The sequence below is a fragment of the Sinocyclocheilus anshuiensis genome, unplaced genomic scaffold (genome assembly GCF_001515605.1).
Source record: "Sinocyclocheilus anshuiensis isolate Anshui unplaced genomic scaffold, SAMN03320099.WGS_v1.1 scaffold386, whole genome shotgun sequence".
Lineage (NCBI taxonomy): Eukaryota > Metazoa > Chordata > Actinopteri > Cypriniformes > Cyprinidae > Sinocyclocheilus > Sinocyclocheilus anshuiensis.
Window position 1 is genome coordinate 543889 of NW_015542332.1, and position 10930 is coordinate 554818.

General features: G+C 37.3%; 1 protein-coding gene across 1 annotated transcript; it reads right to left on the minus strand.

Moving 5' to 3' along the window:
- Positions 1 to 4229: 4229 nt before the first annotated feature.
- Positions 4230 to 9303, minus strand: c9 (complement component 9). The gene is given in 11 exon segments (XM_016489512.1): positions 4230 to 4667; positions 4764 to 4992; positions 5085 to 5260; positions 5559 to 5693; positions 5864 to 6145; positions 6494 to 6920; positions 7795 to 7933; positions 8353 to 8503; positions 8607 to 8757; positions 8922 to 9030; positions 9183 to 9303. Coding segments are annotated over 11 exon segments (2028 nt in total). The 5' UTR covers positions 9260 to 9303; the 3' UTR covers positions 4230 to 4515.
- Between the last annotated feature and the right edge of the window lie 1627 nt (positions 9304 to 10930).

The following is a 10930-nucleotide window of genomic DNA, read 5'->3' on the forward strand; positions in this document are numbered from 1 at the left end:
AAACAAAAGGTGCGTGTGTGTGTGGAGGGGTTATATACACAAGTGTGTATATATACGACGTTTTAGTCCAAGTATTAAGACACTTGGGAAGTCTCAAGGTTACTAAAAGCAACAGTAGCGCTACGTGATCACTTTCCCGCGATAAAAGTAGCATGTTAACACTTTATTGTAGATGTAGCCTGCACACAAAAATATGACAAGACCTTTTGTGTTTTGTATAGAACGTCTTTAGTTGAAGTGCGGGCGCACCACGACACGAATCTCATATCGTAAATTACTGACAGAAAAATAGTCCCCTGAAAGAGTAACGGAATAATTCACACAGTGTATTTGGTCGTATTAGCTGCCCCGCGTGAAGTATCCTATGTTTCAATGGGCAAAACATGTTAGTCTCGAACTTTTAGTTTTTTTGGGGGGTTGGGACTTGGCTAGAAAGCCCTGTTTTCTGCTTATAGGCGCTTAAAATGTACAGGTACACGAGAGAAACAGCCCACTGGATAAAAATAAAGAAGAAAACCAGAATCCCATAGTGAAAGTTTGTTTTTAAAAACCTAGTTGCACACCAAAATCCGCACACCATGAAAAGGAGTAATTTGTCTTTTATGTAGGCTAAAGAAAATATGTTGGAAATATATGCTCTGCTAGTATACTGTATATTAAGTTATTATGAACTATTGTGGAAACTGCTATTCAAAGAGATAAATAAATATTGTTAGCTTATTTTTGTATGAAAGATTGGTTAGTGTAAACAAAATGATTATTGTAAATGTGTATAATGTTTCTGTATCATATAATTGTGTGAATAATGTTGATAAACAATACCATGGAATACTGTTTATAATGTTCATAAAGATTGGCTTCACATTATTCCAAAGATCATCTGACTTGTGTCTGATTATTTCACTATACAAACTAATACAACAACTTTACATGCAGATCTGATGTCAGCTAAATGAATGTATGTTTTTACTTTCTATTGTACACTCGAAAGCAGATTCATTAAATTTTATAATATGCTATAAAATGAGCTTTAAATATCCCAAGTCATTATAAAGTAATTTAGTCAATAATGTTCTTTGTCTGCCATCATCAAAAAAGCTTTAATTTCCACCTGACATCCCCTGCAGTTTATAAATGTTACCAAAGTCTTTATCATGAGCATGTGCTAGTCAAACATTTTGGCTCTGTCTGTGCCTGCACTTGACCTTGTAAACATAAATGTTTACAGAGGGAGTTAGTCTAGGTTCCCAGAGACTCTCAACATCTAAGGAAACAAATGAGGTTGTCTTTAAACAGGATCAGAGTTGAGCATGAGCCAAGAGACTGGCTTATTTGTTCAAAGCCCGAGTGTTTATTTAAAGTCTTCACTCAGGCTGACAAGGAAAAAAGCGGTGTTCGTGTGAATGAAGCCTCAAGTAGCCATCACAAACGCACTCAGCCTGCTACTGTGTGTGTAAGTGGGCTTGTCGCTGCTCAAAAGAGTTTGCTTCTCAGTGTGAGTAGCACTTGGGTAGTACAAATCTCTTAGATTCCATATGCCTCTTTGTTCTGTTAAGTTTAATATAACAATACCAGCTTGATACCTAGTTAGCATTCCAAATACAAAAGAGCAATAAGGTATTATGCCATAAAATATAATAGAATTTGCCCTCCCCCCAACACCTTCAAAAAGGTCAGCCTCTCACAGAAACGAATCATTGAGAAAATAGTGCATTTTTATACTGTGCTACAAGAGTTCTAGAGATCCAAGATGGCAGCCGTGGTGCTTAGTTCATTTCAAGGCAGACGTGGGACTAGGCTTCTCAGTCTTAATGAATGAAGGAGAAGTCGAGTGGCACTTCTGTCATGCTAATACTAAACACACAATAGAGGCAGTACACAATGACCTGGCACTTCATTCTGTCTTCTAGCTGACACCTCTAGAAAGAGCAGAGTGAACGCTCTTGAGAGAGCAGAAGGAGAAGATAGTACAATGTAAATTATGTTAATCTGGTCCAAATGGAGGAGGTTACTTTTTCAAAAACTACGAACTTCAATATTTTTATGCCTTATTTGTATTTATACATGTTAGTAATGCATTTTAATAGGAAAAAGTAAAAAACGTAAATACATTATTTTTGGGAGAGCAAATCATTAGGATAAATAAGCAGTATTTTAGTTTCGTAAGGAAAACCTTGGGGATTTCATTTTTTTTGTGTGATGTAAAACTTTGTCAGAAAAGATGCATGTATTGATAGTCTGGAATTTAGCTACTTTATAACATAATAAGCAACAACAATGTCATATATATATATTTACATATTTTAGAGAGGTGAAATATTTTTTGTTTAGGTTTCTTTCTTTCTTTTTCTTTCTTTCTTTTCTGAAAGTATTTACAAGAATGCATACTGACTCGTAACTGAACTATTCCACTTGTTGCTTTCTCTCAGTTTGAAGTAACAAGACGAGGTGAACTGACTATTCATCCTCATCAGGTGAAGGGCCCCACTGGGACTTTGTAAAAGGGGAGCCATTTCTCAGATCAGGCATGCTGTGTTGAACCTGTCACATCCAGTTTTTGTTGAGAACAGGCCCCTTTAAAACTGACAACACCGTTGTTAATCCAGTTATGTCCACAGATTTAAATGTAAAGGAAGTGAAAAGCAAGTAGAAAACGTTGTGTTTAAGATTCCTATTACTTTCAAATTCTTAATTTTTGTGCAACTTGTGCCAGCATGTGTACAGATTGAGTTGGCTTTAATGTGAGATTCAGGATGTGATAAAAAAAATCACAATAGTCCTCTCAACTGAACACAGTTCATCTACATCATAGTGTTACATAAGCAATGAGACATGGAGCAGTTTCTCTTTGTGGAAACTTTATCCATAGTACATTTCAGCTGTTGACATAAACCAAACATGAAAACATTTTGAGAGGGGAATGCAGGAGAAAGAAAAGGTTTGGTTGTCAGGCCAGTGGATGGGAAGAGGGGGTTGGTTTTTAAGGGGTTCTTAAAGAAGGAATTTGGGGGAAGGGCAGGCAGTGAAGGGCCTTTTCTGAATGACCCTACATGGACAAACAGAGGACCCCTCCACACCATCAGCATACTTTAGTCTGCAATAGTGAGTAGTGAGCTGGACTGCATGGGTGCATATGACTTGATTGCTCTTCTATGTCTAATTTTTCTTCCATCGAGGGGATGAAGAAAAAAGAGGGGAGCAGTGAAAAGAGTGTGAGAGGAGAGACAAAACTGTGCTGACATGGGGCATAGCTTAATTTTCACGGTTCTGAGACAGATGGGAAAGGTAATGTGGCGTGACAGCTCTTAAGAAACTTCAATGGATGCCATGACCTCAGGGAAGTTAGAATCTGACTGCACTGGGACATTTTAGATTTTTCTTTAGGGGTGAAGCAGGAGGTGCACCTTTTAGCTCATTGCTTTGAGATATTTTCCCTTTCTTTAATTTTCTCTGATCAATATTATTACATCTGAATATATATATATATATATATATATATATATATATATATATATACACACATACACTCTGCCATATGGACATTATTTTGAGAGTCACCTCTGATAACAAATTACTTGTAATGTAGAAACATGCATTTTTTGTAAAACTGCTTTGAAACAATTTTGAAGCACTATACAAATAAACATGAATTAAATTGAATATAATGTGTTTTTTTGAAGGGTATTGAAGCTGAAAGGAGCTTCTCAGAGGCTCAATAGGGAGCTAAGAGTGCTACTCTATTAACCCGACCTCTAGAGGCCCAAGAAGAGTGAAAAGTGAGCCATCTACTTCAACATCATATCTATTCCTCATACATTCATTTCTTCTTTGTGTGCCCCCAAACAATAGTTCTCGTTAAAAAAGGCTATTCTTTAAATTACACGTTCAAATATGCTATATTATTATATTATATAAATAATAATATGAGGATGCTAATTCATTAAAAATTTGTATTGTGTAAGTGGATTCCAGTCATATCATTTAACGTCTGGTTAAGGTTACTATCAATTCACAGTCAAAGTGATCAAAGATGCAAAGGTCTCATTCACTGACATTCATCCTCTAGTAAATTCTTGTTTATGTGAGTAAATCGTGTGGCTTTACTAACAGACAGCATAATTACCACCAGTTTTTCTTTGATTTTCATATCACCTTATTGTTATGAGTATGATGTGGGAGAGGAGGAAACAAATAGGTAATGGTATTTAGTGAATTAATACATACCATGGTATATTTTAAAGTGACATGAAATTTATTTGTGAAACCATCACTGTATGTTACGGCCGTGGTAGGCAAAAAGTCAGGTAGCCAATATGAGAAAAGCTTACTGTTTCTGTAATGCAACTATTTTCGGTTGCACTATTGACCACAAGATGGCATTGTTGTCAAACGTGTTTCTCTAAACCGCTCTTCATGAGAGAACTATCTGAATGTACATGCAATTGTAATTTGCATTTTATTTTGTACGCAACACTTTTATTATCTCATGATTATTTGTGTATTTGAACTACTATATTAGCAGTAGTCTTCACGAGTTGTGTCTCCTCTGCAGATTCCTCCTGGTACACCGCGAGTATCGCACGTGCGCGTTCGTCTGCGACGCCCCCCGGAGCAGAGCGACCAGGAAGACCAACAGCCCCAGTTTCCCAGTTGTTCAAAAGACTTAGCTAGAAGTGATTGAACAGACAGAGGGAACGCTCAACTCAAACCAACACAAATGAATGCTATGGACGTTTTACAGGCCGGTTCACACAGAAACACACCTTTCACCAGTTCCATCTCAATGATCTGACACGCAACACCTTCAGTCCCTGGTAGGCACATGCATTTACACTCCCCATCTACCTGGATCACAGAGCCACCGTTCTGGCACGGCTGGCACTTACACACGCTGTACTCGGCCACATAGTCATCCAGGGCTCTTCTGAGATTTTCCCGTCTCGGCTGAGCATCAGGAAAGTCCAAAGGGATCACGTTGTAGATGGGTTCAGGCTGTCAACACAACAATGAAAACAAATTGTGTTCCATTACAGCAGTTACCACGCATGCACTGGCAAGTAAAGTAAAGGCGAGGCGAGTCTCACATCACTGTGAATGAGAGCTGGCAGAGCAGATACGGTCTTTGCCCATTCCACATACTGATTATAGTCTAGAATGCCATCTTTAGTGAGCTGAGACTTCATGGCTACTGCTGAAGCCGGACTGCCCCCTCTCACTGCAATCAGCACTTTATCAATAACCCCCTTCGTGTTCCTGTCATCTGGTGAACAAGGTTGTGAGCAATTTATCTTTTTATCAGAAAGCATTTGTCTGATTAATTTGAAGGGATAGTTCAAACAAAAATTTTAATTCTATCTTCAATTACTCACCCTCAGGTCCAAACCTTGTTTTCTTTTTTCTTTTTTTTACACAAATAGTAAAGTTACTGTAAATTAACTGTTTTTATTAATACAATGAATGTCAGTGGGGGCCAAAATAACACTGGACCCCATTTTATTGTTCAGTTTTGAGTGAACAATCCTAATAGCTTACTGTTAAAAATGTATACTCATACACACCTGTGGGTTTTTCTGTTAGTGTATCACAGTTGTTTTTTGGTTTAATGTGTCCTCCTCCTGTTACTGCTTGAGTAAATTGGAAGTTACCCTTAAGTCCAAGCTCTAAACATTCCTTGACTGTGGATTCTGTGACCTCTGCAATCAGATTAAATTGAACCATCAAATAAAAACAAATATTTTAATGAGACTTTCAGGCTGAAAATGTGAGCTATGCTTCTCATTAATGCCTTGTCATTGAATCATGTAGCCTATATCTTTGTCTCCATATTTTACAAAAAACTAATGAAATTTGATTTTTAACTTACTTTTTAGTTTGAGGACATCCTCATTCATTATATAAACAAGTTCGTATTCTCCACCAGACTTTCCGTTCTTGGTGAAGTGTGTTCCATAGTCCTCTAAGAAAGCAAAATACTGGCCCTTCTCATATGTAAGTGGCAGGGCATCCACATCATCCAGGAACGTTGAGGACACCTCCATCCCTCGCTGTCTCATCCTGTAGGTTGCCAGCTGCACACTGCCTTTCACTCTCATGAAGGTCTTTCTCTGAAAGAGAACATGTGTTTGTAGTAGGGGTTGAACGACTTCTGATTTTTTAAAGTCGACTTTTATGTGATGAAAGTCGAGTCTAAGTCGACTAGTCGCTGATGACGTCATTAATGAACAAATAAGTCTGGAGCTGTGACAAACACCTTGTGCACAGCTATGGCTGTTGCTCCTATAACAGCTTTTTGACCAGTTCTTTTGTCTTTGGGTCGTTATATTTCTCACAGATTTCTGCTCGTCCTAAATCAGATACAGATAAAGTAGCACAGTAAAGATTACATTATATGAACGCATTAGTGAGAGTGATTGCGTGTGTGAATGAATTCGACCTGGCAGCGTCTCTCTACTAGTAGTGAAGCTGTGGAATTTAGTTATTAAGAAATATATGCTTGAACTTTTCAGTTTCTAAGCTAATCCTACTGACGCACTAAAACCTAAGCCAGGACTAGTATTTTGGCCTGCACCAGAAACTTCAGCTTCACCGCCGTCACCAGGACCTTGAGCTTCACCGCCGTCACCAGGACCTGGAGCTTCACCGCCATCACCAGGACCTGGAGCTTCACCGCCCTCACCAGGACCTTCAACTGCACCGCCCACATCGGGACTGGCCGCTTCACCACCGTCGCTGGGGCCGGCAACTTCACCACCTCCACCAGCACTGCCAGCCTCACCTGAACCAGAACTGGAGGGCTCAGTAGGTGTAAACTTGAAGTTTAAGCCTATTTCAAAAGATGTAGAGGATTCCCTAGATATCTCCTTTATTAAAGAGTGAATGTCCTCATACATCTCCTTAGAGCTGCTCTCTTCCACTTTTGTCTGAAGATAAGGAAACAGGTAAAGACTTTTTAAATTTTTTTTTTTTTAGATGGTTGTCTTTGTTAGAAATTAAATGCATTTAACTACTTATTTGTTTGTCTCACAGTCATTTTTAGGAGATTTACAGTTTGTTTTGCTCACGCCTCACAGCTAAAGGAACAGTAAAGCTAAAAATGAAACTTTGTTGAAAATTTACTCGCCCTCAGGCCATCCAAGATGTACCTCCAAGAGTTGTCTTTTTTTTCATCAGAACAGATTTGGAGAAATTTAGCATTACATCACTTACTCACCAATTGATCCTTTGTAGTGAATGAGTTCTGTCAGAATGAGAGTCCAAACAGCTTTTTAAATTAAAACGTTTGCTTCTGGCCAAAATAAGAGTCCATAAACCACAATAACGCTGTCTTCAGTGAAAAAGTCACTTATTGCCCTCTCACACCAAAACAGTGCTCTATCTGTGCATATTTATCTCCTGATTCAGATGAGAGAACCTTTCACTTGAGAAAGCAATAATATAGATAGATGACTCCTATTTTAGCTGGAAGCAATGGTTTGAAGTTAAAAACTGTCCTGATGGATTTGTTTATTATTACAAACACAAAGCTTTTTGCTTCAGAAGATTACTGTGTCCTTTTATCAGCTGTTTGGACTCTCATTCTGATGGCACCCATTCACAGGGCATCCACTGGTGAGCAAGTGGTGTACTGCTAACATTTCTCCAAATCTGTTCCAAAGCAACTTATTCATCTTGAATGACCTCAGGGTAAGTACATTTTCAGCAAATTTTCATTTTTAGGTGAACTATTCCTTTTATACTCAAAAGCTTTGTAAAACAACAGCTGACATCAAGCATACAGTAAAATGAGAGACCCACCTCATAGTTGAGAACTCCAACATTCCAAGGCAGTCTGTTATATTCCAATGTGGATGGTTCTCTGATCCGGTTACATTGACCGTTATAGAATCTGTTATTGAAGGGATTCATTCGAGGTCCAGATCCCAGAATATTTATTCTGTTGAGACAGGAATTAAGCATCTTTAGAAAATGTGCTGAAGTTGTATATCCAGAACTGTAGTGTTAATGGCAACATTTGTGTTGTCAGTCATTACTTTTATTCTATTTCATAATTACAGTTAAAAAAAAATTTTTTTTATTAATTGTTCCATAATGCCTAAAGAAATTGCAAGAGTGTATGTTACCATTCATTAATGCAAACCCCAATGTGAAATAGCAATAAACAATATTTTACAGCAGCTTTTTTTTTTCAGAATTCTTTGATGATTTTTTTTTTCAAAATATCTCTTGATCAAGTTCATGTATTCTTGCTGAATAAAACCTTATGTTCATTAATACAACATTTGTATATGTTGAACAGATGAACTTTAATTAAAATATTATGAGCAAATATTGAGAGATACAAAAGGCTCTGACCCGTATCCAGCTTGGATGGCTATATCAGACTCAAATACAGCTGTCTTGCCGCAAGGTGTTCTGATGATATCACACTCATCTTCATCAGACGTATCAGGCTCTCCACAGTCGTAATCCCCGTTACACCTCAGATTTTTGTTTATACATATTCCTTAGGGCAGAGTAATATTCTTAATACTGATTATTGTTTAAAAATTCACCCTATACAACTGAATTTCTACTGGCCAGCTTTGCAAAGAGAAAAAAATACTAACCTGAAGAGCACCACCATTGAGAGCTCTTGCAGACAGGTGGAGGGTCCATCTGGCATTTGGTAGAAGGTTTACAGGGTTTCCGCTCTCCAATTGGGTTTATGCACCTAGAGCCTTTAAACTGCCCAAAGACCTCAATACCTCTAGAGCGATGCTGTGTTACACAGGCACAGATTATGTTGTGCGACTTGTTGGATTATTATTAAATCAGAATGATTTCACATGACAATTTGAAAGACGTTATACATTCACAAGTGTGAGACAGATGACAAGATAGGTGTTTAAAGAGAAACAGAGAGAGAACAGGAATTACAGTACCGTCCTATTAGTGCAGGGGTCGCAGGACGTCCACTGGGACCAGGCACTCATTTTGCAGTCGATTGATCCGGGATCATTAATTTCCCGCACCTCTCGTCTTGACCCTTGCCTTTGAGAAAGATAAATAATTATCACTTACAATTCCAACTTCATTCTAGTGCATGACTTTGGTCTAACACACACACAAAAAAAAAAAAAATTCCCGCATTTTCCAAATCTATTAGTGTAGCATGCACTCCATTTTTTGTGGATTATACATACATATGGTCCGTTATGCTCTTTCCATTAACCTGATAAAGAATGCATATTGTAACACATAAAGCAGCTAAAGTCTTCATGGTGAAGCTTTGGACTGTCCTTTGAATGTGTGTAGGAATTTGTACTCTTATATTTAAGCATCGATTCAAGGTTAATAATTAACATCAAGCTTTTTAGAATTGAAACAAGAGGTTTGGAAATGTGTGTGTCTCCAAAGGTTTGTGTATATCTCTGTGCTTTCCCAGATATCTGAAATCATGTGATAACGCGACTTTTACCGCAACCGTCTTATGTTTAACTATCTGACTAATGTATTTCAAGCTGTTTTTGCCTTTTTTTTGTACCTGTCACAGAATCTGTATTTTCTTGTTTTAAAATACTTTTAGCATTCTCTGTATTAAGTACAAATCATTCATATGTCTACGCTACAAAAAGAGTATTTGATATAGTAGTTTTATAAAAAACGAGGAACGTGCAAATACATTACTAAACAAAAACTACCCATAAAATAAAATGTTACCCAATCCTGGGATTACATTCTGTTTGTTCTATTTGGGTGAAGTACTTAAAAGGTAAATATGTTTAAATTATACAACAAATTATTCAAACAAATAAGTAAAATAAATATGTATAAATAAGTACATACAAATAAGTATGCGATTTCTATGTTTCCTCAATTTAGTTCCACTTCAGTTCAGCTTAGTGTAAAAGTAAACCTTTTTTTTCTGACCATGAGACAATTGATTTCAGACGCATGTTGAAATCTCAAACAAATACTATTGACATATCAGAAGTCCAAAAGTGTTTACTTGCAGACTTTTGAGAATGTGCCTGTTCTTTTGGTGAATGTTTTATAAATGTCAGATGTCAGTCTTAATGCACAATCCCATTTATGGATGTTTGTGGTGAGAAGCATTACCTACTCTACTTATTTACATAATTATTAATTAAGTATTACTTTATTACTTATGATCAAATTCCTTCAAATAAATTATTTGATGGTGCAAACATGTAATAAACATAGAAAAGTATTTACTTTAGCCTAGATTCCTACTTTCAAAGTGAATGACCTATCAGCAGCCTGCACTTCATCTGTGCCAAGTCCGCTGCCTTCTTCACTCATCAAATTCAACCATGTCACAAAACAATACAGCTCTGATGGTGTCTTTATGTGGGGTCAAAGAGGAATGTTGGCCATGCAAAGTAGAGGTCCATGAACATAGATCCTGTCCTGTACACTACAGCTATGTGCTGAGAACACCACTTTTTAATGTTTCAGACACTTCCCCTCGGCTCACTCAGGAAGGTGGAGGGGGCATGAACTACACTCCTCTCCTCTTTTCCTGTTTTTTGGGGCACTGTGGGAGACTTATACTATATGGGCTGTATCTGCAACCTCAAAACCACAGTAAAACTTCTTGGTCTAGACTAGAGACAGTAATACTTTGCCTGCTAATCTGGAATTACAATATTCCTTTTTTTTTAATCCTATTATTATTTAGTATTTAAAATAATGAAAATGATCATTTTAGAGTAAGACTATATGGTCAAAACATAGCATAAATACATGAACTTCATATGCAAATAGCCTGTGGCCTGGTTTCACAGACAGAGCTTATAAAACAGGATTAGGCCATAGTTTAGTTAGGATATAAGTAGCTCGATTTTATAAATGTACCTTAAAAACATTACTGATGTGCACCTTGAGACAAACAATAACACACACTGACATATTTGTAAAGATATGTTTG